At 42.4% G+C, this 27,768-nt stretch overlaps 1 protein-coding gene across 1 annotated transcript; it reads left to right on the forward strand.

Annotated features, from left to right (window-relative positions):
• Positions 1–16,620: 16,620 nt before the first annotated feature.
• LOC111834788 (tetraspanin-1-like) lies at positions 16,621–24,510 on the forward strand. The gene is made up of 8 exons (XM_023794455.2): positions 16,621–16,819; positions 17,064–17,126; positions 19,423–19,629; positions 20,885–20,959; positions 22,889–22,987; positions 23,243–23,386; positions 23,681–23,764; positions 24,036–24,510. The coding sequence occupies exons 2-8, from the start codon at positions 17,064–17,066 to the stop codon at positions 24,096–24,098; spliced, it is 735 nt and encodes a 244-aa protein (XP_023650223.1). The 5' UTR covers positions 16,621–16,819; the 3' UTR covers positions 24,099–24,510.
• The last annotated feature ends 3,258 nt before the right edge of the window (positions 24,511–27,768 follow it).

Below are 27,768 nucleotides of genomic sequence, written 5' to 3' on the forward strand. Positions count from 1 at the left end.
GAAGCCAGCGATTAATGACATATGCAATATTAATATGCAACATACTCTGGATATAACACACTGTCATCCGTGTCATTCGTTACACTGACATACTGTCAAATTATTACTATTACCTTAATATTGCTTTCGCCTCCATAATTTTATTTGATTTAGTATGATTTCAAATGTTTTATTCTAGTACATTTTTGTTGTTGTACAAATAAAACATAACATTCCCAGTCATAATGAAACAGCATTAGCCTTCTCACACTCAGACACATGAAGCACTTAAATAGACAGATAATAATCAGCATAATAATAAGTCTGGCCTTGAAATTCCTGTTTCTTTAAGCATTATTAAGAATGACAGTATTTACATACAGCTTTAATCATTTTAAATGATTCTGGACTGAAGACCCAGCCAATGGAAACCCTGTGTCTCCCAATCAATGCTAAAATACCATGTCTACCATGTGCTCCTCGTTCGGATTTAGATCCCACCAACTTTATTTCCACTATTTATGGCTGTAATCAAAAGAATGTGACTTGATATGTTGCTGCAAAATAATTTTTCAGTTCATTCTCAGTAGTGGACCAACATTTTTTTTTTAAATCGTTTACTAATTTACAACGTCATTCAGACCATCCATCCATCCATCCATCCATAAATCCATTCATCCATCCATCCTCCAATTGCTTATGCTGGTCGGACTTGTCATTCAGACTATTCATAATGAAAATGCTTAAAATTCATAGTAGTATGGTATTCAATAGAAAATAACAGTAATTGTAATAAGAGTTATGTATATCTCTTTAATTATCTATTTAATAAACAGGCCATTCTTGGTACCATCACTGCAAATGAAAATGTCGTATCACTTTTCTTCCGCTCGTGTCCTGCCATGTTTTCCCCCCCTGACATGACTTCCCCACATCCAAAGCTCTGCCCAGCTCCCTCTCTCCATCCCCACATCTGTTTTTCTTCAGCTATCGGGCTGTTATCCGTAACCCACGGCGATTCGGTTACAGCGCACCCTTAAATTAGGCTGGCCTGCATCGTGTAGCCCAGGCCTTGCCAGCCCCGCGAGCTGTCGAATCCCCGCCAGCGTCTCCGAAGTGCTCGTTTTATTGTCATGGCCTGTAGAATTCCCAGACAGAGAGCCAGCGAGGTGGTGCCAACTGTGCGTGTCACAGCATCCGTGTCTAATTTCCAGAGCTGAACCACGAAGGACGTTTCTACAGGCTGGGTACGTTTTAAGAGGTCTTGTGCCTGCTGTTCTGTAATGTGATGAAACAGAATAAGGTTTGGCTAAGTGTCAGTGGACACATAGTGATGGTTATCCTGCTGAGATTCCGTTTGAGAGGAAGTTCCGCCATTCCTCTGCCCAGGACCTCTGCTGCTATACGTTAACTTTAACAGAATAACGTGCTGAGGGATGGCGTCTTTAGCGATGCTCTGAGACATCGTCCCGTCCTGTGAGATCATCTTACCTCGTAACTACAAATCTTGAACTAAACAGGTACATCATTAGCCAAACACCAGCTAAATATTTGTTTAATATATATAGAAAATTATTCTGAAACTTCAGGTGGGTTCTTAGTCCGCCTTAAGTAGAATGGAGGGCTGCCAGAAGCATGCATTTTGCAATAAAACTCCAGTTACCCACAATAATGTTATGCTAAACCAGCAAGAATAATATTAATTACTCAGAGTTCTCATTTAGAGGTGCGAGTTTGCTAGTTAAATGCAGACCATTTAAAGAATAATGAGCACAGATGTTATAAATTACCACGTTTAGAAAAATATCCATCCATCTATCCATCCAGTGAGCAGTACAGGGTTGCACTGGAGAAAGAGCAAAGGTCCCAGCCAAAAAAACGTACAGGGTGACCATACATTGACCAGGAGAACCAGATTAGACCGAAGTTGGTGAGCATGAAAGCACAAGGATCAAGGAGGAACCCCAACACTGCAATCTGTCATTCCAGTGCCAAGTCTGTTCATCACTGGATACTTCAGCCAGAGCTGCTGTTTCAGGTTCTTGGCAGGATATTACCTCTGTAAAATGACTGTATACATATGTTCACGTGACCTTTCATGGATTCGCGTAGCACATGTAAGGATAATTTATATCATTCTGCAGTTAGTTTTCCCAGTGTACCGACAATGTCCCTTGTAATGGATATGTAAACCAACCCCCACTCACCCACTCCAACACAATTGAGCCACATAGCATGTGATAACAGGCCATAACTGTATATTTGATCAACCGTGGGGGGGAGGAGGTGATGGTGATTTATTGTTCTGATTAATTCCACCTGTAATTTATCCTCCACAACATGCATGGATTATGTGGTGTGCGACATGGTTATGTTCCCCCACCTCAACCACAGCTGTAACTTTTGAGGCAGGAACAGGAGCGTGCATCTCAATAACCATTCCTCCAGAAACATGTAAACAAAGAGAGGTTCCTGACACCGTGTACAACGGAAAATCATACCATGTGAATAATTACGTGCTTCACATGTACTTTTATGAGCATGACATTAATACTTAAATTCCTGAGGGGAGGAAGATAGCAGCAAGTTTAACAAGAGTAGAACCTCTGCTCTGGACTTATTTAATGTTCAGCTGAACCTCCACCTGGGATTTGTTTAATCCGTAAGGCATTATCTATCTCCTGCACAAAGGATCTTATCGCTGTCAACTGAGAAGAGCATTAATGATCTTTCAGGAGGGTTAAAATCCAACAGCAGTGTAAAACTGACATGGATGTTAATAATGCTGTGCAGCAGGGGAATCCGAGCAGGTATTGAACACTCTCTCTGCTCACGAAAAATCTCCACCGCCCCCAAAGATTAGATCACATTCCAACGATTTCTCCCAAGCCGTTAAAATCGGTTGGTCTGTTTGTGATTTCAACAGAACACCCAGGAATAGGCCCAGCCGCATTTGGGCCGCTAATTGCTTGCAGTGGGTTTGAGGAATCTGACAAAGAGCTCGTCGTCTAGACAACATGATGCACAATGAACTGGGAAGTGGCGGCCAGCGGGTCTTGGAATTTGGCAATAGATGAAGTAATCCTTGTAGGGTGGCTTGTACCATCATTCTAGTCTTCATCACTTTCTGTGCTGGACTGGTTCACGGTGTCAGGGAGATACATGACTCTTCAGTAAACACTATAAACAATACAAACACTGCTAACGCGGAGGGCACCGCTAGCTCCTGTGTTTTCATTCTGAGATGGTTTTAAAGGGCTCTCAGGCACTCCTGCTCACGTCTGTGCCCTAGTCTGTGTCTGTGCCCTAGTCTGTGCCCGCGTCTGTGCCCACGACTGTGCCCTAGTCTGTGTCTGTGCCCGCGACTGTGCCCGCGTCCGTGCCCGCCTCTGTGCCCACGACTGCAGCTGTGTTTGTTGAAAAGCTTTCCCTGCTATCTAACAAAGACCCCCACACTGGATCTGCTATGGATTTGCTGGGAGGGTTTGAATGTCTGCTGGGAGCATCATCAGCAGCATCCCAACGCTCTCTGGTAACGAGCGCTTAATAATTACTGATAGACTGCCTGCAGATACATTAAGCGGATTGGCCAGCTGTCATGTGCTACCCACATGGCGCGCTGCGTTGACTGTCGGCGTAGCGCCCCCTGTCCCCTGGGGGCAGCCATAGGACTGGAAAGGGGATTGCAGGTGTACTGGGAGTGAGCTTTTCCTTTTATGGGTTTCTAGAAAAAGAGTTTATAGAGTGGGAATGGCTCAGCATGGAAGGGAAAAGGTTATAAAATTAAAAAAAAAAAAAAAATCATGAATAAAAAAGAACTGAAAATTCTCCAAAAAAAAAAAAAAAAACTGGAATGTGTGCATTTGGGGCAGAAAAAAAAAAGGTTTTAATTTTTTAATCAAAAATTAATTAGTTAATCAACAGATACCCAACCCTATGCATATAGCTCACAGGCGTCTACATTATTATAAGTATAATATCTTAGTAAATGAACTAGTTACAGTTATAAAAAGCCTTTCTCTGGAGATCTCACAGCAACGGCCTGTGGCCTCCGGTCCAGCCTGTTAAGCACCTTCACTCACTAGCGTGTCACCTAACGACTGTGTGAGACGGCAGCAGCCCCACGTCTGCGTGCTGCTTATTTTTACGGGGGTGGCAGGGTATAAATATGCAGAAGGCATTTCAGCAAACATGGCAAAGAAAACTCTTTCAAAATAATCCAATAAATGGTCCATCGATCTTTTTTCACATTTCAGCAGTCGGAGGCTATTAATGGCCAACCTCCCCCAACATAAATTCAAAGACCCAGCTTCGCTGTACCGGGTAAAGGTCTAGAGGTGCAATACCATCTTCGGGGGCCCCTGTATCACCAACAGGCCTGAGCAAAGTTCAAGTCATAGATACCTTTAAAACATCATCTACTGTAAAACATGTGGAAGAGTACAGCATTTAGAAACATATCGGAAATTATCAGAGCTACCAAGTCATTACGAGTGTAGCAAATGTACACTCTTTTTCACTGTAAAATTAAAACATTCCAACAGGTGGCAGTATGTTACGTATGGCCAAGAAAAACCCGATACTTATAACTGTAGAAGAAAACAATATAATTGCGTATGTTATAGCCAAACCGCATCCCTGCGGTATTGTAACTGAGGCAGGACTATAAAAGGATATTTCTTTGCCAACTGAAGCAAAGGTGACCATAATACATTTATAACAACCCAGATGGATTTAGGAGAGATTTTTCCTTATCCCAGAACAGTTTTTTTCTGTTTTTCCCACACTGTAAGAAAACCTTTACTTTTTATTGCCTTTAAAAAGGATTCTTACAATTAAAAGACTGTAATGTACACATGAAGCATTTACATGCTTATCGTGAAATGCTTACAGCTCGTCTGACTGTAGGAAAGCTGTTTCCCAACAGGCTTTAGAAGTGTGGTTGAATTTGAAAGCTCTCTTCTAGCCTAATCTTTAATGTCCTCTTTGTCTTTCTGGCTTCCATTTCACTTGACAGAATGTGTTTACGATGTTCTGCAATATTTCATTGGTTGGTGTCATTCTGAAGATAGTATATTACTATATATTGCTAATATTTTAAGCCATTTGTGTCAACATCATTCCTCTTCTCAAGTCTTTTTAGGCATTTTGTCTGGGTTCATGGCCTGAAATTTATCCACCCGTCTTTCCATCTATCTTCCACCCTCTTATCCTGGACAGGCTCTCAGGGGTCTGAAATTTAGCACCGTGATAATTGCTGTCAGACTGACATCAGAGTCACAGAGCAGGTGGGTCTAGTTCCTGAATATGACGTTCAGTAACGGAAAACATTACAGTAATCTCACTACCCCCGACAACAAAACAAAAGGTATAATCGCTTTCCCGCGCAGGATTTCTGTAGAGTATTCTGGCATCCAAACTCTAAGCCCATTCTGCTGATGAATGTGTTCCTCTGAGCAGTGGATTAACCGTATCCAATCGTGCTCCCTTCCACTCCGCACCACTGACAGCCCAGCCCAGGTGAGGGGAAAATTGAGCCGTAACTCACACATCCCGCCCCCGCAAGCGCGAACGAGCGGATATTTCATGCCATCCTCTTCCAGCACCGTCTCTCCAGCTGATTAAAAAAGCCAATAAAACAAGCTGGGACTGAACTGCCGCGTGCACTCTCAGATTAGTTCTGGGTGATCTTGCTTCATTTCCCTACCGAAAACTCACAATTATACTTGTATCCTGGAAATAGCAGCCTTCTGAAATAGAGACCCAATAACACTAAGTATAGACTGATGAAATGGGTTTGCTGTAACCGGTGACACATTTGCTGAATAAGAAACTAAGTTTTTATGCTGATGGTGGGGAAAAAATACGACGAATACAAAAAGCATTCCGGTTGCTTTGCGGCAAGCAGTGAAATCTTGACTCATTATGACTTATTGTCATTCTTTACTGCTATACTGTGTCATATACTACCTGCAAATTGATAGTATTTTTATACGTACTGGGCATTTAACCAAGTAAATATAATGTCTTTAAGAAAATGTTATTTACACGTAGGCTACTTCTAACCAATGGACTTAAAACGAAGAAGACACACACACACAATACATACATAGATGGGTCCGGACCTCGGTAATTTTTAAAGAACTAAATATAAATTTTGAGCTAAATATTAACCGAAATAAAACATTAGGCTAACGGTATTAATAACGTGATTGACGAGAACCACCCCCCTCCCACCCCCGGACCTCACTATTTTTCAAACCCTGCCTACGGCCCTAATGTGTGTATCATATACCCCCCCGGAAAGCATAGTGTATAAACACGCACACGCTCCAACACAAATACATGCTGCCATCTCCCATCCAGTCGGTCGCAACCCGCACGCTCAGATTTTTATTCATAGCGATCTAACAGGCAGAAGCCGCGTCCGGCGCGCCGCAGGTGAGCTTCCCTGCCCCGTCATTCCCGGCTCCGGCTCCTCGGCGAATGTGCAGCATTCTTGAACTGTCCGGATTCATTAACGTCAGCGGCTTCCCCGGCAGCGTCCTGTCACGGCGGCGGAGCCGGACCGCGGCGACGTGTCCTTTATCTGGGGGGGGGGGGGTCCGCTGGGTTGGGGGAGCTCATTCAATTCACCAATCTATCGCGGCTAATTGCTTGCACGGGGAAGGTCTACAGCAGCTGGGAAAAAAACCCACTTAAAGGGAGAATGAGACAGAAATGAGCAATTATATATATAAGAACAAAAGAGGCTTCCAGAGAACAACAGTGTGTTATCCACAGGTCAGACAGGGCAACCGAACGGAAATGAGCGCAGTCCACTAACCGGCCGGCGCCATCAAGCCAGAGGGACGCTGTGCGGATAGTGAGCCAAAGACGGCTATCGGACACTGCGGACCCATGATACATCCGTCCGTCCGTCCATCCATCCATCAATTTTCTGTTCCCGCTTGTCCAGTAAAAAAACAAATGAGACACAAACAAATGACTAACAAGAATATTAGTCAAATGTTATTACTGATTAAAAAAAAAAACCATTTCTTAAATTCTTAAAAATGAGACAGCAGATTTACAAGAGAGGAAATTAGCAAGCATAGTTCTCACAAAAAGAAATGATTCCTAAATCAGTTTGGAATTTAAAAATATAAGTAATATGTTATTAAAAAATAAACTATTTAAAATCCGTACTCTTTCTTATTCAATTGCGATCATTTGAAAGCTTTTTTATTAAGATAATTTAAAAGCAAATCCATTTTTTCCCGCGCGATACAAACGTACTCTCAAGGTCATCTCTAATTTGAAGTGAATGTCAATTTAAATATTCATAGCTGACCTCTGCTCCCGTTAACTTCCGCTCACAAGGAGAGGTCGTTACTGCTGGGTTCCTGTCACTTAAACCAATTGAAAGGCTAGCTGATTAGCCACAGGGATAAGTGCACGAAGAAAAACTAGTTAAAACCAAAACCTGACACTTTAATGAAGAACTTTTACAGGAATGGGAATTAGGGGTCAGATTAAGAGTTTTTTTTGGTGTAAAAAAAATCATTTCATATATATATATTTATTTATACACACATTTTTTTTCTAAAGAGATGTAATTTGCATTGAAATCTGGAGTGGTTTTTGCATCAATTAAGTCGTGGCTCGAGGAGTCCCCTGTTCTATTGATGCGTGTAATGCTGGGGAACGGCTGTTAACAAGATATTTTATGACCTGGAGAGGGACCCCGGCTCTTTGCTCGTCGTAAAAGGCGCAGCCCGCGGCCGGAGCGCGCAAGCAGAGCCCTGACAGACACGCCTGATAGCGGCTGTAAAGGCGGCAACGAGCCTTTCACTGCACCCAAATGAGGTTTATGTGTTTTATTATTAACTATGCCAACTCGGCTCTAATCACACTGCAATATTAATGCCTGTATTCCAAAAAGACCTTCTGTCAATGTTGTTCTCCTCAGTGGGATTCGGTGCTTAAGAATATATACGGCAAGTATGTCAGCTTTGAAATATGCACAAAAAAGAAATCCTCCAAAAATGAGGACAGATTTGGCGCATAGACAAAAAACCTGAAAGGCGGAAGGGCTAGATGAATTCCTTATGCTGTAACATGTACAAATATACACTTTGTTACGCGCATACATGTAATTTAAACAAGAGATCCTGTGCATATTTAGGAAGTAGCATTTTCTTAACTAAATCGGAGACATCCTGCACTTGAGAAGGTATCTTAAAGACACTGCGATGGTTGCACCCGGAGCGTCGGGACTGCGTCTGGCAGCACAGATCCGGCTGCCTCACTGAGCATCATACTGACCCAGATTCACATTAACTCCATCTGCCCATTAACATCACGCCTTTACCGCCCCCCCACAAAAAAAAACGTTACGTAATCCCGAAAGCCTCGTTTCTCTAGATCCGGGCTTTTGAGCAGGAGGGAAAATCATAAGCATGTCCATTTTAGATCGCGTTTAAAGACGTGGGGAGCAGCTGTGATTTGCGGGAGGCCAGATGTGTCCCAAAACTGAGCTTTGCTGCGTGTGATAATTTGGAGAGCAGATGCGTGTTTGGTGGTCCGGGACCTTAATCTGTCTGCAGAATGTTTCGCAAACACAGTGTGCATCAGGCTTTTAGAATTACTAAATACCTAACAGAAATGCCAAACCGCAGTTTTTGCGCCTGTGTTGTAAAACCTACGAACTCTTTCAATCGTTCCTTTGTTTTGCTGTATAAAACGTAAAACAGCGCCCCCATGTGGTAGAGGCATAACAAAGGAAATCTCTTGATTTTCTTGGGACGTTTAAGGAACCAGTTCAAATATTTTATCAATGTGTAAGATAACGGCATGAAAATAATTGCAAGCACGACCATTCTCGGCTTCCATACAACTCCAAAGCTTAAAAAATTGCCTTTGATCTCCATATTCATTGCGCTGGACTGTTCTGTACACAGACATCAGTCAAATACATTTCTTGCAACCTTAATTAAATTTGTTTACCCCCTTCAACCTAATTTCCATTGTAAACATACTGCGAAGCAGCCTCCAAATACAATATTATTACATCTGCCTAATTAAGACTTGCTTCTGTCGGGTTTCTTAATTTTATAGTCAGTGCACATGCAAATTTCCAGAGCGACGCACTGAGTACTTATCCAGCCCCAGCGGTTAGGTGTGCGGTATTCATCAACACGGAAACAGCGTCGAATTAACGGCTCAGCCGGGCGGAACCGCCGCTAGTTTTGGAATACTCTCTACATATCTACATATAATGTCACAATTTTGATTGCCCTCGCCAGGTAATGAGCATTTAGTCTCCAGACCAACGTTCTCAGAAATGACTCATTAAGCTGTGTATGTGTGTGTGTGTGTGTGTCTGTGTGTGTGTGTGTGTGTGTGTGGGGGGTCCTTTACAGGTGGGGGTTATGGGCAGATGGGGGAATTACAAATTAGGGATCTTTGCAATTTAAGTAGTTTGAAATTAAATTGCCAATGCAGCCGTTTTCATTTTCTATGGACATTTTGTCAGTAATATTGTTACTGAAAAAATTGTTAATATGGGTGACACTCCTCCCTAAGAATTGGAGGGGGGGGGGGGGCTGTAATCAGGGGAACAAACAGTGAGAAAATGACAGAATGAGGTCTGCAAGGGCTGGTGACTTCATTTAGGATTTATTTTGATAAAATTATACAAGACAAATAAGACAAGATAAGGGGAGACAACTCCTGCATGTTACATCAGAGAGCTGCGGCAGTGGAGAGCAGACAATTAGAGGAGAGGAACAGAGGACAAAGAAGGAGGAGAAGGTGTGAAATTAATGAGGAGGGGAGAGATGGAGCTGTAGGCTGGTGGAGATGGAAGGGGGGAGAATCAGAAGACTGCAGCCTGGGATGGGGGGCAGCAGGTGGAGAAAGAGAGAAGCAAAGAAGCAGGGAGACAGTAGAGGAGGCCGGCTTGTAGGCGAGCCGGAGAGCACTTCAGGGTAATTAGGAATTCCAGCTGTTTGCCAGACGTGGGGACAGTGCAGCTGTGGGGGGGGATGGGGGTGGCAGACTGGGAGTCGCTGCCAGGCAGGATGCTTTCCAGCATGATGAGTGGTTTCCTGTCCTCCAGGAGCGGGATAACGAGACTGAGACATCGCCGGCGCCTAAGTGGACTTGGGGGAGGCCGCCAAGCAGATATTAGGTGCTCTGTGGGACTCGCCATGATTAGAGCGTGATACTAGTGGGGAGGGGGATTCCCAGGCTGTCGGGACGGGAAGCCCCTGTAACGGTCCCCCGTCACATTGTCCCGTGAGTGTGGGACAATGTACGCTCACAGCTCAGAGCAGCAGGACTGTGGGAGAACTCGAGTTATCTTAATTTATCCCAGAGTCCAAAGCACAGCACAAGTATTTAAGATGCCCCCCTTCTTGATGAGAAACTATCAGTATGAATGTCCTCTAGTGATTGTAAGGTCAAAGGTTGCTGCTCTAATAAACAATGACAGCTTCAAAATATTTAGTCTTGGGGGCTATACACCTCTTGGGGGCTATACACCTTTTGGGGGCTATACACCTCTGGGGGCTATACACCTGTTGGGGGCTATACACCTTTTGGGGTCGATACACCTCTTGGGATCTATACACCTCTGGGGGTTATACACCTCTTGGGGGCTATACACTTCTGGGGGCTATACACCTCTGGAGGCTATACACCTCTGGGGGCTATACACTCCTTTGACCATTTGGATGTCTACATACTGAAGAGCTGATTCCATAGAGATGAATTAGGCTGTATAAGACTAATTGAAATGATTCTGTGCTGAATAAATGTTTATCCAAGATGGATGGATGGGTGGATGAGGGACGTGACAAAAGAACGAAAACAGAAACAGAGGCGCAGTGCACACTGGAACCGCTCAGAGTGGGTCCAGCGTTTTTCTTTTTGCTGTCTAAAGATAGATGTAACATTCCATGACTGGGAGGGTTCAGCAACAGTCTCAGCATCAGCATCAGTGCTGCAGATGCCTTCATGGTAGTTAAAACCAGCCAGAGAATTTTTTTGGTAAAAATGGCCAATCCCATAAGGGTGAGCGAGTCCCATGGGAATCACATCAGCACCAGTCCCTAGGTGCTCAAACTGCCTGTACCACTAAATAAAAACATTCTGGGTCAGGCCTTCAGTACTTTGTTACCGTGAGGGTTACAGTGGGTGGCTGACCAGAGGCGTTGAGAGGATGGATCCTGGAGAAAGGATCTGGTGTAACGTGGATCCCGAAAAGCCACAGAGGGTGAATATCAGAGAAGTGATGAAAGGGTGAAAAGCAGCAAAGACCAGAGAAACAGCAGAAGAAAGACTGGTGACAATCATAGTCAATGGAGGACAAACGGTGAGATCTTGGCGTGTCCAAAGGCTGTAGGTCTTCAACCTACACCAGTCTTTGGCTGCAGTGCAGACTTTCTTGACAATAGGTGTTAATGTTATGTCTTGTTTTTGAGCTCTCCACTCACATGCAATAAAACATACACCACACCCATGTCCCTTTGGGAGACAGAGCTAAGGTTGTGGACGAGTCTAGTATGAAGGAAAACTGTTCTGTATGCACTATGACAGCACTATGACAGCACCACAGAAAGGTGGGGGAGGAAGACAGGGGGACAATGAGTGAAAGGATAGGGGGGTGACAGGAAATCAGGTGGCGAAGATGTGTGGTTGGTATTTTATCTCTTTATCAACTGATGAAGGTTATACGGTTAGGCTTGAAATGGAGCCAGTGGAGCGTTTGTCTAATCTACAGCTTGACTCAACTACCCCTTCCAAGCCCACTGCTGGCATATTTTGTCTTGACACGACTCATTTATTAAAGCGAAAGCTTTCGTATGCAGCGTGCTAGTCGGCAATCACCTTTTTAGCATCCCAATTAACTGGTTTCTAATTGATGTTGTACGTATCAGAGTTAATGAGGCAGAAGGCCATCTGTTGAACAGAGAACCTGAGAGCATATTATCATTGAAGGGGCAAATGCACAGACAAACGCAACAAGGACAACATCATCAACAGAGTGGTATGTTCCAAAGACAGAGCCAGCTGCTGGAGTGTCCTCCACGGGGACGTCCCTTTTATGACACCAATATTTTAGACATATGGAGGATACAGTATACAGGGGATACATGGTTTGGGCATCACTAACGAGGTTTATCATATTTTATAGGAGAACTGGGTGCTGGTCCCAATGACATTACAGCACTTAAAAGACCAGATCCACTACTTTAAATTAATCAGTAAAGCCGGCCGTGAGGGCAGCTGTTAAAAGCGTCCCCTCCTTCCTTTACTGCGGCTCATTCCCTGGTGACATCAGATATCTCCAGCTGACCCAAAGTCACCATGCTAGCATCATAGAGTCAGTGTTGACGGGGATGTCATGTGAATGTCACAGAATCCCTCCTCACATGGAGGGGGGGGGGGGCGGGGGGGGCTGGACTCAGGGGACACAGCCTCCGTTTTGCCTGGCTTACTCAACCGCGCAAGAGAATGTCAGCGGGATGGTCCTCCATAGGATGGTCCTCTATAGGATGGTCCTCCATAGGGCTCCTGTCCCGCCCAATGTGCAGGTTCCATGCGACAAGCGTCTCTGTACAAAAAGCTGCTTATGTATGTACACACACACACACACACACACACTCGCAATGCCTGTTGCTATCTGATCCCCTGTCTCCTCATCTTATTCTGCAGAGCTGCACATTCCTCCTGACATATGACCTGACATGTGACCTGACATGTGATCTGTTACAGCTTCCGCTTCCTCAATCCATGGGTCGGCATAAATGGCTACTGATGGTAACAAAAGCGGAAATCTTCATGCTGCTGGGCGCAGGGACAGGATGAGTGAATGAGGAATTGAACTTGGCTCCACTGCAGTGTAAACAGGTGAAACAAACAACAAACAAATACTTGTTTTGCTCTCTAACTTAAAACTACCAAAACGAGAACCAATCATGCCCCAGCAACCAGAGCACTGATTCAGGTCACTGTCTCATACATACACGTAAAGGACTGATATTAATGATTACATGCTGGTAGCGGGCGTGTTCCCCAAACTCAAGAAGACAAGAAGCGGATTGAACACAATACTCATCTACTGTTATGGCATTATTAAGTACATCGTTCCTCTTTGTCAAAAAAAAAGTTGTAGTGGACTGACCCAAAACGCTATGCAATGCAGTAAACTACCAAAAGGGGGCAGTCATATAACCAAATGGTTACTATTTAAAATTGTTTTAATTGGTTTCCTGCTTAAAAACTTGACAACTTTTATAAAGACAAAATCCAATAATTTAGAGATAACCAGGTTTTTTTTTTTAAAGGTTTGAAAATGTACAGAAAAGGCAGCTGTTGATTTAAAGTTATTAACGGCCCAAAACTTTGGTTTTGCAACAAACCAAAAAATATCATAAACAGCAGGGTTGCTATTAGCCCTGGGCAACCGGGGCTACATCCCCGGATCTTTTATTAGTAGCTACGGATCTCCCGGATATTAATTTTTTACTTTACAACAGCAACAACAACAACTGTAAAAACCTGATCTGTAACCTGTCTGTCTTTCTGAACTTACTTTAAAGCCCTCGTAAAAAATATGATCTCGTTGATCAAAAACACAAGTGGTACGTTTTGGGTCTTCAAGCAGCAGATCTGCTTCTCACTACCTGTCATGCGTGCATTGTGTGCGCATGAGAGAGCGAGAGCACTGGGTGCCATGCTTGTCATTGATGGCAGCTTGTGCTTTGCTAGCTACTTTACAAAAAGAATTATGGATATAAGAAGCTTTTTAAAAAAAGATAAAAGGCGAGGAGGTGCAGGCGAGGCTGGAGGACGTGGAGGAAAAGTTATCTCCTATTACCGCAGCAGCTTTATCTGCAGGCTCAGGTTGGTGGAGAAGAGTGCTCGCTAGCTAGCTAGCATAGCTCACTAGTTCTCAAATGTTTTTGAAACAAGGCTCACCATCTATGAAAAAAAGTATTTCTGAGGCACATTTTTACATGCAAAGCACCAAAAGACTAATTTCAAAACTCAGCTCCCAAGACACAGCAGCGTACAACGGCACACATTTGGAGAACCACTGGTCTAGCTAATAGGGATCAAGCACCCGAATACAAATACATTATTCAGAAACGCACAAATTATGCATTGTAAACAGATATTTTTTAATTTTTTAATTTTTTTATATTTAAGTTTCATGTTATTACTAGGAAAAAATTAGCAACATGGAGGAGGTGTCACTGTCCTGTGCAGATTTCTTTCAAACCCGAAACCCCTAAACATATACATCACATTTTTTAGCTGCGTCAAGTCCTCCCACAGAAAAAAACAGTAGAATTATTGAAAAAATTACACTCAGTTCACTCAGTTTTCTTCTGTTTAAGATGTAAATTCCTGTATGCATCATTCATAGAGAAAATGTTTAAAGGGCTATTTTGATGAAGAAGGCTCTTGCTGCTTAAAATAAAAAAGTTATGAAGTTGATTGAGAGCTCAGAATGCCCTCATTTTGTTTATTTTGATGTCTCGTTGTGACCGGAACCGTTCGCGTCATGTACTCATTTCACTCTGAAATAACTTGAAAATGGTGCAATTATTGAGTGAAAATCTAAAGATTTTTTGGTTGGGCTGAGCCCCCAATGTTTCAAGACCCTAACAACGCCCTTGATTAACAGCAAGACATATTTTGACAACAAGTAGGCTAATGTACATAAAAGACCAGCACATGCGATCTCAAATTCATTGTATGCGTTGGATATGTGCAAAAGGCCACTGTATAGTGTTTCACCCGTATGGGTTCATCGACATTTTTTGGGAAATTTCTAAAAAGAGCTTCACCAGCAGCCAACTGCTATAAACAAGAGGAGACGCAATGTTTTGGATGTGGTTGAAAGGCACAGCAAATCAAAATTTAAAAATAGCTTCACGTGATCATCTGAAATGTTACGAAGTACCCTTATTTATAGCGAAATGATATGCAGCAAAAAGAGTAAAGAGATTTAGCATGACTGTGGATCTCTGCCCTTAACACTTTACTTGGTTACAGTGTATTTTACTTTGATTTACCTAATCCGACATACAGATTTAGCCTAATCTGCATTTTCAAATGTATGCATGTATATAGGCCTGTGTGGTTAGCAAATCACAATTGCTTTACACCACAGTGGTTTTCCCAAATACTATTGACACAGGCGGGCTGTTTAGCAGCTGCATATATATATATATATATATATAGACACATACACACACACACACACACACACACACACACACACACACACAAAGCGTTTCTAATGGAATATTCCCCGTAAACATTTTCTCTAATAGGGATCAGTCAGCCACTGTATTTAAAATGGCTGAATGGATGTATACCTCATGCTTCTGGACTGGGAATTAATAAAGATGAATAATAGGCCGTTAACCTGTGGATACGGCAAATAGGAAGGAAAACGATCTTCGATAGCGGCGAAACTAGAACGAATTATAAAAACAGCTCTAAACTGATTCCTTGCCTCGCAATTAAGAAAGTTTGAGTTTTGCTAAAATATCTTACTCGGTGTGCTGTTTTGTTTCCCTTCGCTGCGCTGACCGGCTTAAATACTGAACTGCGAGACCCTCAAATCTGCGCTCCATCCCCCAGGAGAGCTGCTCAATCCAGCCACCTCATTAAGGCGTCCGTGTCGTGTGTGAGCTTTGCCATAAGCACCGCGATTAAACGTAGCTGGCCAATTATTTCTTTTTTCCCCCTCTCTCTCCAACTGATGGAGCATGCAAGGAGATTATTAACTAGTTTAATATCTAACGGGGCCTGACAGGTGCTCTTCTCGTGGATGTTTAAGGACTTTAGGGTTAATGGTGGTATTGGTGAGACTGTCATAACTCACAATAGGGCCATTAATGTGATATTACTGGGAGGGCTCATTCTGATATGTATCTTAACGCCAGCAGAGGTGGAGTTAGACAGAATATAATTTTTTAATGTGATTTTACTGCCTGCAGGGCTGCGTGATGTGTCGGGAATTTCAATACCTCTGAAATAAGAACCGGCACCAGCTGAGAACAATGGACACCAGGCGCCCCATGCCGGTCCAGGACCCCCGTCCCTACAGACGGGGAGACCATAGTAGTATTTCAAATGTGAAATACACCTCTGAAATCTGGTTTCTACACGAAATAGACCTTTACACCAGGCCTGGAACAGCTGTTTCATCTTTCTCCTGACATTTCAATACCAAAAAACGTAAGTAGAGCAGTCTTTCAACTGAACAAAATAAGTAATATCAATGGTTCAAAAACAAAACGATGGCCTACTAGTGAAACGAGAGAGCGCTTCCGCAAGCCACAAGAATACGACCGACAATGTTACAACACTCCCCTCTAGTGTCCAAAGTGTATATAAATAGTCAGAGCCCCATGATGTGTATGGCAGAACATCCGAATACTATTACCCTGTTCTACGGTAATTGCGCATTAACAAATGGCTGACTTAAAACATAAGAAAAAGTAGAATTGCACGCACACAAATAAAGGCACACAAAGGTGAATAGGTGTTATATATGAACTCACAACCCAAACCTTTCATGCATTGTTTGTGACCCACACCACAGAAAAAAAAATTCAAAAGGACAGATAAAAATTTCTGGTTCACATCTCTCTTGCAAAGGTCACGAAACTGCTGATGGGACACAGTCCTGTCACCTGTTACCACCTTTGGACACACCCATGTCCCCGGTTTATTTGACTAGCCAGAGTTCCTGCAGTAAGTCTATAATAATTCTGAATAATCTTTGGCTCACACTGACTACAACGCTGTCGTCAACGAGAAACACAAACGGGTAAGCTGCCATTAACAGCATAAAAAGCTAAACATTTTCAAAGGTTAAAGAAAACCTAGTCCGTGTATTCCTATCGTCGAAACTGTGTTTGCCAATTACTTCATGTACACTGTATTCTTTTAAACACATAAAATACTCTACTTACCACACATAAACGTGTTCATATTTCAGTGTAAGTCAAAATATGAATGTTAACCCTGAAGCATGAGGTTTGCCTGCTTACATCATTCGTGTCATTTCACAGATGAAAATGGGGTGCTTCAAATGTGTCAAAGTCACCATGATCATTTTCAACATGTTAATATTTGTGAGTATTATCCTGTTTGACTGCAGTGAATGTGACATTCAGAAACCTCTTTGTGTATCATATGTGAAGACCCGACGGAAACCATTACCTGGCGAGACCAGTGCTTATTATTCAAAGAGACCCATATTTCTGCAGTAATAGATACTGGAGGGTTTCATAATTATCTCAGATTATGGAGCTGGGTGATGTTATCTGTGCACAAATCCCGTCAAATGAGCATTATTTTAAATAGGGCTGCACAATATTTTTAAAAAAATCACATCGCGATATTTGAAATTTTTGCGGATATTGCGATATTTACAAAACAAAAAAGGAGAAGAAATTTACCTGAAAGAAACTATTCAAATAGCACTTATTATCTACCAACTGAGTGTCAAATAAGCTAGTGGCAATGCTGTAAGTTGTGTTAAACACAAAGCAGTGCTGTTTGGTTGCTTTTGCTCAGTATTTTTTCTGATACAAAATTATTTCATACGGCAGAAGGCGAATGCCTTTTGGTGACCTGATCTTGCTCAGGAGACCGCTGCAGTCCTTCTGATGTGAAAAATGTATGCGTATGGCATGTAGTGTCAATATTAATATCGCACACTGTGCACCTCTGTCATGTATGAATCCGTGTATCCAAAAAAAACCCTTAAGTTGCAGTAAATTATATAAGACTTAATTCTCTTGTAGAATAGTCATGGAAAATGAGAACAATGTGAATTTTCCTTTTGTATCAAGCAGCAAAAAAAAAAGACAAAAACAGTCATCCATGACATTTTTGGTGGAATTTGCCTTACTTGACATGACACGTCCAAGGATGTGATTGTTGCACACAAACATATTCTGAAGACGATAATGAAACAATATATTGTGTAGCCCTAATTTTAAAAACCTTTTTAAATCTGTGTGTTTTTTAAATAAGTCACTATAGATTGCTCTGACTCTGCTTCATCAGTATAGTACATTTCTTGATCACTGGCAATATAACTAGATGACAGGTATGAGCTGTTAACCTGACTTATACGGTTAGTCTCATCCAATCACTGTCACCTGACTGCTGACATACTGAAGGAAATAATGAGCAGAGAAAAATAAATAAAAACAGTAGAAAATACTGCTACGCTACCCAACTTTTATCCCATTCTGAGCTGAAACAATGCATTTCAACAACCTGTCAGCATGTTTATCAATTGTGTTTTCATTTTATTGTTTTTTTCAGATGATGGAAACAAAATATGTGTTTAGATTGTTTTTCCTTTGAGCTTCCTCAAAGTGATTGTTTAATATCCCCTTTAAGGGGAAGCTTCCCCAGTAAATCACTCTAATAGGCGAGAGCCTGCTCTTCTTCACCGGGATATTACGTGCTGGGAATTGACGTTATGTGTGACATTATATACACTTAATGTGCTAAAGTGCTTCCCTTTTGAAGTGTCTCAGCCCTCTCAGGCATCAAAACACCAGCACAGATTTTTATCACCCATGGAATGAAATATATTTATTTTTTATGGTTTTCTTTTTTTTAACGCTTGTCCTATCTTATTTACCAAAAGGGCCAGCCTGTTAAGAGCAAAAGGACAGAGACACTCCGTAGTAAAGTGTGTTGTTGTGTGAAAAGCACCCATAAAACCCCAGAGAATCACTCCCTGTGTAGGTCATGGTTATAAATGCTCTTTGCATCAAACATTTCAGTAAAGCCAGGGCATTTTAACCTTAAATGGATGCTGGGACATAGAGGGTACACATTGGTTAGGGAAAACCCAGTGTGGAGCAAGCTCCCTACAGACAGGCAAGGGAAGGGTCTCCCTTACATCTGCCTCTCGGTGGCTCGTCTTCGCAAATGATTTGAGCGCCTGTGAGACAACGAAAAGGAAAGAACAAGGTCAGAGTGAGCATTTGTTTTAGGTCTTTTTATACAGAGAAGATGATCGCTGCCAAGCTGAGTTCGTACGAGATGAGCTGTTACTGAGAGAACAAGCACCTTATTCTGATGCTGAGACAGATGAAAGACAATGATCGTTAAACTGACATGCAGTGTCAGAAAAAAAGGGTACAGCCCTGGTACAATTTTATTCCCCAAGGTACGAACAACATTAATTGTACCTTCAAAAGTATAAATTGGTACTTTGTTTTCTGACAGCATAGAGGGTGACTTCCGCTATATTGAAAAAGGCACACTGGGTTGTTTTTGTTTGTTGTTATGAGACAATTTAAAAAATCCTCAAAGACCAAGAAAATCAGTAACAGCTCACATATCACTTGACAGCCTGCTGTCCTTCAACGTGTCACCCTTCTTCCACTTTTCTCACCACAGCTCAGTGGCACCGCCCTGCTGGCCGTGGGGTTGTGGGTGACTGTAAACAAAGCATCCTTCCTGAGCATGCTGGGGCCCCTCTCTGCCCAGGCCATGCAGTTTGCCAACGTTGGCATCCTCTGCATCGCTGTCGGGTTGGTGCTGTTCCTGCTTGGCTTCTTGGGCTGCTGCGGAGCCTATGGGGAGAACAAGTGCCTTATTCTGATGGTGAGAGAGTGGGCACTGCCCCACACTGCGCCACACTGCCCCACACTGCACCACGCTGCTATCACACTGCGCCACAGCCTGGTCGCAAACGCCATTGGTCAGGACTGCTTCAGTGACACTCATTTACAGATAAGGACACCCAGAAGGCACAATTCACTTGCACAACCATTATAATACAACGACTATTACATTCAGCTCCTTCCAAAGAATAGGGGAAATGAGCTATGGGAGGCATTTACACCGTGACCTATGGGCGGTACGGGTCCCACAGGATTTAGCGGAGTTCCCGTGCTCGTGTCAGCGATTCAGCGAAAAGCCACTGCCGGTATACAAAAAAAAACACCAACTGACTTTTGCATATAATATTTCATGCTGATCTGCTCAGATTTAATTCAAAACCCAGGCCTACCCAACACTGGGTTATTCTTGACTAAATGCTGTGTAAAACTTCCCATTGGTGCTGGGTTGTTCTTTTATGTCTTTCATTATTATTAAATATACATTAATCCCATATTTAATATATAAAAATATTAAATATCATGAATTCGCAAATAGGAAATGTTGTTGTGAATGTTCATTGCAGTTCACAGAATTAAGTTCTACAAAATATCTAGTGAACCAGCGAACATGGCTGCACTTCAGTGTCAACCTGTCAAGGTTTAATCCATGATAATCGCCCGCTAATCTTTTAGCTTACAGTTAACTAGCTAGCTAGCTAACATTACCTAATGTTAGGTAACTGATATTAAACGAAAGACAGTATCATTATTGTTCAAAGAGATGGATAATTATTTTTTAGTGTTTATATTATTATAATATTACAATATTGTTTTATTTTAATAAATATAATTCTGTTTTCATATGCTGCATCTATACCACATCAGCCATTTGGGGGACGTTTGGGTGCTTGTCCTCCAATCGTTCCTACAAAGACATGCTAGAATGTGGTGCACGAGAACATGGATTCCCAGATCAACGGGGGTGTAGGTACCCAAGTGCTGGATCAAACACATTACCCTGCAGTTGATTAGGCTAGTAACCCAATTGCTGGGTCTGGACTTAGTACTTGGATGCAAAATAACCCAGCTGGCAGGACCCAGTAATTTTTAGAGTGTATGGTGCCCGAAATATAATTTTTAAATAACCAAGCAGCACGATTGCTGCCGCTCCCCTTGCGACCCCCCCACCCAAGTGGGGTTCCCACCTCTGCGCACCGCAGCGAATATAAGCAGCATTCCTTTGTTTTATGTTGCAGTTCTTTATCATTCTCCTGATCATTTCCATCGCCGAAGTCGTGGGGGGAGTCGTCCTCCTGGCCTGTTCTTCACTTGTAAGTTTGTTCATAGCCACGCCCCTTACTCACTCCCTTTTCATTCCTCTCCGATTTTTATCGCCATGTAAATTCCTGTCATATTCCCGAGCATCATTAAATTACCGGGGTTTATTCCCGGTTCACTGCATTCATGGACTTAATGACTCGTGGATTTTGCCTCAGGCTGAATGAGGCGGTTTTCACTTTGTGCAATTTATTATATTAGAAATTTGAAGTTAAAGCATTTTATATGCAAAGCAGCCTATTTACATATATATGTTTTCTATTTTGTGGAATGTATAATAATTACAGCATTTCATATAAGCTATGCAAAGAAGGTTGGAAAAAGCATCCAAAAGGTAGAATATAAAACCGGGTCCAATTAAAGAATTCATCAGAGTCCTGGAAAGCAATCTTGGCTAGCGCGAATACAGCGGAACCGTAGAAACAAGCTAATGTGATCAGAAGATGGATTTGAGAACAGAGGTTGCATTTTAATGCGCATAATCCATCCAGAAAAAGGCTACATATCCAGTATGAATCCACTCAGCTTAAAGCCCAGACGGTGGCCACTCCCTTCAAACGGTGAGCGCTGATTACCGCGACTGTCCTCCGAGGACCCGTCCAAACGTTTATCATTAATTCTGCGCAAATAATTTCCCAAGCAGCCCTCCCTTTCTCGGTTAGCTGAGCAAATCCGTACTCCCGCATGCATCTAAAGGTCATTCTGCAATGACCTGCTCCAGCTCAGGACCAGAATATAGACAGATGAACAGGAATGCTCTTTTTTACTAGAAAGATAAAGTAGCTATAGATATTTAATGGATTTTTTGTTTGCATTGTTTACTCACATTTTTGCTTAATATCTACACCTACCCACCCAGCCATCTCCTATAACCACCATTCTTGGTCTTGGCTGATGTTTTCTGTAGCATTATCACATGCAAACATTATCACATTTAAACATGCACATGCAACACACACCAAATCCCCCCACACAAATCTATGTGTTCTGTGGAAGGCATTAATCTTGAAATTTTCAGGGACCCTCTTGGGATTAGAACCAACAACCTGTTTGCCAGTTCCTAAGCAGTATAGGCTGTATATGAGTGCCTATAAGCAGTATAGGCTGTATATGAGTGAGAGAGGTATGGAATGTTAGCTTTGGCATTTTGCTGCTGAGTTTTGCTCAGATTTCTTCTTTCTGTCCTTCTGTGTAGGTGAACACAAAGAAACGGCAGGTCCTGACAGTGATAAATTAAACAGCACTTAATAAGTCTTGTGATCCACGCTGCCTCCCCTCCTTCTTGGGGGATGTTTAATTGCAGGCCGTCTCCCGCTGGCTTGCTATAAAAATAGCCGTTATGTATCAGTGATTCATCCGGGCGAATTAATCAAAGACACAGAGTATGCGGCTGCCTATACAGTGACTGACACATAACAGCGTACCTGTACACAGACCACGGACGTGAAGTGGAAATATACTTCTTTTAACTTGCAAATAATACAATACAGCTTCACCGAATTTAAAAAGCCAGCCCACTTGTTTTTGCACAATGGGAGGAAACCCGCACTGGGACTGCATGCAAACTGGACACAGCTGGGGATTGGAATGAAACGTCATCACCTGTTTGTTTCACATAAAATAACACTGCAGACATACTAAATATTTACACGTTATTGACAGAAAATGGGCTGCACGTGTGCTTATGCACGGGTATTTAATTCCCAGATGCTTTGTTCACTTCTGACTGAAAATAATCTGTTCACTAATTCATAGATGATTGCAAAGGATTATGTTCCCAAGAGCAGGCTTGTTTACGGATCTGCGTAACGTGTATGATGACACCGCAGATGATACCATGCGCAAAGCGTCCTAGGGCCGGGTCGAGCCTCCTGGGCAGGTTCTCTGCATGCTGATACCCACCCCCTTGCTGCTGTCCTCAGGCCAAGAGCATCCTGATGAATTGGGCCGCCCCGGCACTAAAAACACAGTACGGCACCGACCCGGACGTCACGCAGATATGGAATGCGACCATGACGGAGGTGGGTCGGGACCCGCAGAAACCCGGACGGAATTAAAAGCTTACCGCATTCACACTGTCTAGATGTAATTATAACAAGAGAAAGCAATTTAGGGGCAGATTTAATTTAAAGATGCAAAGCAATGTGACGGGTTGGTTATATTAGGCCTACATAGATTATTACATTTAGATGTTTTGCTGATTGTTTTCTTTGCCACATCTCTGTAGAAATTGCCTAAGCAATTCATTTAATCTGATTCCCCTGTGCATGTTTAAGCTGAGCTGCTGCGGTGTTACCAGTTACACCGATTTCACCAACTCCAGCTACTACACGCAGCATGGCGGCAGCTACCCGCCCGCTTGCTGCACGCCGGGCAGTGTCCAGTGCAATCTGGCGGACGCTGAGGCGAGCAAAGTCATGGTGAGACTTACATGCCGCTTATATCCTCAGTGCAGATGACGTCCTCCAGCAGGGGCAATAGAAGCAATGCTGATCGGCTACATGCAGACGCTATAATTTGCATTTATATATATATACACACACCTCTGATTTTAAAATTAACCCGTGTATCATAACATCTGTGCTTCACCCATTTGGGCACCAAAGCACTTCAGATTAAGCCTCATTTTGAAGTCGCAACAGGACAGACTGCAGGTTACATGTCCATCTCTCACCTCCATTACCTGTTCTTTTTTTTTTTCTTCCTTTACCCAGGGATGTTTCGAAAAGCTACTATCGGTCTTGAGGACAAACGTCGGCATCGTCGGGGGAGTGGCACTTGGTATATTTGCCATTGAGGTAAATGCCACCGTCACACATATTCAGCAAAATGCCTGCAAAAGATCGGCCATTACTGTTGCTGGTTTTAAGTTTATTATCTATATGCAGGTAATGGTCACACCCAATTGGAATTAAAAAAAATAATAATTCTAGCTGGACCCGTTCCACCACAAATGAATTGTGTGTCTTTCATGCTTAGTTGGATAGTACTAAGACTTCCAGTGCTAGTTCCTGGTTAGTTAACCTTTGCAGCCCTATACTTACCGAACCTGTTGTTCCCCTACTCCAGCTGACCGCTATGACTGCATCCATGTACTTACACTGTAAAATTGACAAAGGCTTCATCCACTGAAGAATGATCTTCCTCACACCTGGAAGGTTGCATGGTTTTCCAACAAATTGCCTGGACTATTCATGTGTGGAAGTAAAAACCTTTCTGACTCCAAGTTACAATAAAGGCTTTCATTTATAAGCAAGCATCCATCACTGTAAGAGCTGTGCAACAGCGTATCCAGCTTCACGCTTAACTGGGGAAAGCTGGTTGTTTGTTCTTTTTATATACATTAATTAATAAGCACTATATGCATTTGATGGTGTCTAAGTCATCTTGAGACACTTAGTACTGAAAGAGGTAAAACCTTGGACAGTGTGCAGGCGTGCTGTGATACTGGTGACTTTTATAAGACCGTTGCATGCTGTAGCTGACGGTTTATAAGGCCAAGTGTGAATCCCAATTATGCATTAAAATTCTGTCCACTGTCCAACTCTAATTTATCATTTGCCAGCTTCTGCAAAGCCCATAAAATGAGTTTTCACAGGCAGAAACATGCTGTAATAAGGTGAAAATTAACAAGGAATTTCCTCTCCCACCCCAACATCAACCCAAACTGCCTTTCTACCTGTGTTACCTGTCAGGCACCAATTCAAATAGGCCACTTAAAGGGGCCTGTGGACTCTACGCGTAATGCAGGCTATTCTGCACAGATTGGTTTGCCAAGGGTCTCCTGTATTATCATCACCTCTGTATGGGGATAAGATTTAAAATGTCCTTTAATTGGTGGGGGTTGCTGGGTAAGACTATGCATATGCAAAACTAGATTCTGTACAGTAGTTAGTGCATTTCTGCCTTCTACATAACATCAACTCTTGTGGGATTGGCTCGATAACTATCATGATACTTGATTATTCTGCAACGGAGATCATAGGTATTATTCCAATAGCTGAGTGTGCTTTCTGTTAAGGCTTTTAAAAAGCATTTTAAATCCTGAAACAGCCCTAATGAAAAGTCAAACCCTTCGTCTGTGTGCGAACGTTCAAAATTAATTCTGGTTTTTCACTGGTTGAATTAATACTTGTTCCATTGTTACCAGAGCCTGCATCTGTTAAAAGCTCTACATTAAAAAAAACACCCTAATTAAATGCCCCTGAAGCCAAGTTCATTCCTAACGAGACCATTTTCATTTACTGCTCGACGGTGTGAAATGATTTGGTGAATATCATGGAGTAACCCTTTCTTGCCCCAAACCATCTACACTGCTAATCAAAGTTTCTGAAAACCCTTTAATATTTTTGCATTTGTAGTTAAAGAACAAGTGACGCGCTCATTTGTAAATACCCTGTGAGATGTGAGTCAACTGACTTTAATTAATCTCATTAAGGTGATTTAGGATGAAATGTGAAAAGGGGTCAAGGTCACACGGTCAACAAGGGCCAACATTCGTGGGCTCTTCTCTGCAGTGTTGGAGTGAACTTTGACTCTAATTACTTAAATGGCTAGAGTTTATTCAGCTGTAGTCAGTATAAAAAGTAGGTAAAGTGGCTATTTTTATGAGCCAGACATTTACCCTATTTTTTATTACATAGGCTGTTTCATGTAATATTTTCCATGATTTGCTATTTTGTAACTTTTTGTTTTTCTTTTTGCATGTGGCACTGATAACGATTGAACATAATAATGATTAAACTATAATAAAACAAAAAAAAAAACTTTTGATTGGAAGTGTACCTCAGTGCCTTTTTCAAAATGCTGACCAAATGCAGTAGAAGAAACAGGACTTTCAACAAAACTGGAGGAGTCATACGAGAGCTAAGCAAACCCTTCAGAGTGAGCGACCACCAGAAGCGGAATCTGATGGCCAGACCCATTTGCATACAACACATTTCAAGTACATTTCATATAAATGCACTATATTCTTTTTCAATATATAGCCGTGTCATGCCAGCCACTGCAGTTTGCTAAGGCAAGCTATTGAGAAAATTCACTGCAAATATCCAGACTAGCCCCTTCACTAGCACAGTAATCAGCCTCCCAGGCATTCCAGTTCTTCCAGATGGCACGCTTAACTGCTATACAGTACCTGCTCCGCACAGTAAAATGATCTGATATCAGATGGACATAAACACCAGGCTGACATCCTCTTTCCCATCCCTTACGGGCAGCCCGATGCAGGAGATGTGCCGGGTCACAGATTTGCACATCCTCTTTTCCATCCCTTACAGGCAGCCCAATGTGGGAGATGTGCCAGGTCAGATTTGCACAGAGCCCAGCAGCGTCCCCTTCCAGTCACCACACAGGAGAAATGCTGATAGCACTGCTGCTCCCAGCTCATGGCTTACAAATACTTGCAAGAATGTTAAATTCACTGAGGTCACATGGGATTGCTACACCAATCGTATGTCACCTGTAAAACTCCACCTACCTAATATTACAACCAATACCCAGGGTGAGGAGCATTTATAAACTGTTTATCATTTTAACAAGCCTGGCTGTTGGCACTAACACAATGCATTTATATGGATAGTATATTAGATGCATACATAGAATTGATATTAAATATCAAGTCCTTCTGTACAGAAGGAATTTTCCTGCTCTGTGATATTCGGTGCCAAACATCCCTAACTGACAAAAGACATGATTGCTGGGGTTTTACATTTATTTTAAAAACATTCAAATTCATTTAAGGAACAAAGTTTTCCAACACCCATATCTCCCATGTTTAAAAAAAAAAGAAAAAAGTAATTGCCGTCTTACTCAGTGAACCAATTAACCATATTTAATTGATGATTAGATTCAGCTCATAGAATAGAGCCAGACTTCAATGCAGTCAACCATGTTGAATCTAACCCTTGCTCACACAGAAGCTTCCTCTAGGGCTATTACTCAGCTGTTGGAATTTATCTATCTGGAATGGGTTAAATGGCATTTGTAAGCCTCTGGGATACACAGACAAAGCCATTATCTCCAAGCAGAGTGGTGAGCCTTCCCAGGAGTGTCCGTCCTGCCAAAATTTCAGTAACGACGTCGCATCCAGGAATCCACAAAGGTCCCAGGCGTACATCCAAGAACTGCAGGTCTCTGTGGCCTCGGCTGGGGTCAGCGTTGAAGACTCCGCAATGAGACATTGGGCAAATATGGGGTTCATGGGACAGTAGTCAGCCACTGCCCAAGAGAATCTTCCAATTCTCACCTTACATTTGGGACAAAAAGCACATGGATGAAAGCCAAGCATTTTGGTTAAAAGCGGAACTTTTTAGATGATAGTTTCCATTTCGCCTGGAGCACAACAAAGACGTCAAAGCACCAGTGGCACATTGGGAGGCTTTGCTGCCTCAGAACCAGAGCGATGCGCCATTGCTGAAGGTCAGGAAAATTCTGACAGTAGACATCCAGTCATCGGTCTCTGAGCTGAAGCTGAAGAGTAACAGGGTCAATAGTATAGCAGCATGATAATGATCCAAAACAAAAAAGCAAGCTTACATCTGACTGGGGGAAGGAAAATAGTTTTGGAGCGGCCTAGTTATGACGCAGTACCAGGACCTACTGATGTCGGATATAAAGTAGCTCTGGAGTAATATTCTTCCACAGCAACAGACCGAAATCAAATTATAGGAAGCCCATGTTTGTAGGTATTACTGTTAAAGGAGGTGCGACCTTTTCAGGGGGGTGGGGGGAATTTTATTTTATTTTTTTACATAGGTGATATGGCTGTAATTTTGTTCCTTAAAAGAAATAACAGTTCTGT

This window comes from Paramormyrops kingsleyae, chromosome 15, assembly GCF_048594095.1.
Source record: "Paramormyrops kingsleyae isolate MSU_618 chromosome 15, PKINGS_0.4, whole genome shotgun sequence".
Lineage (NCBI taxonomy): Eukaryota > Metazoa > Chordata > Actinopteri > Osteoglossiformes > Mormyridae > Paramormyrops > Paramormyrops kingsleyae.

Excerpts from the sequence above, each read along its gene's own strand:
- LOC111834788 (XM_023794455.2), top strand. The coding sequence starts at position 17,064 with ATGAAAATGGGGTGCTTCAAATGTGTCAAAGTCACCATGATCATTTTC. Across the intron at positions 20,960-22,888 it reads TCCTGGCCTGTTCTTCACTT|GCCAAGAGCATCCTGATGAA; the intron begins GTAAGTTTGTTC and ends TGCTGTCCTCAG. Across the intron at positions 22,988-23,242 it reads GGAATGCGACCATGACGGAG|CTGAGCTGCTGCGGTGTTAC; the intron begins GTGGGTCGGGAC and ends TGCATGTTTAAG.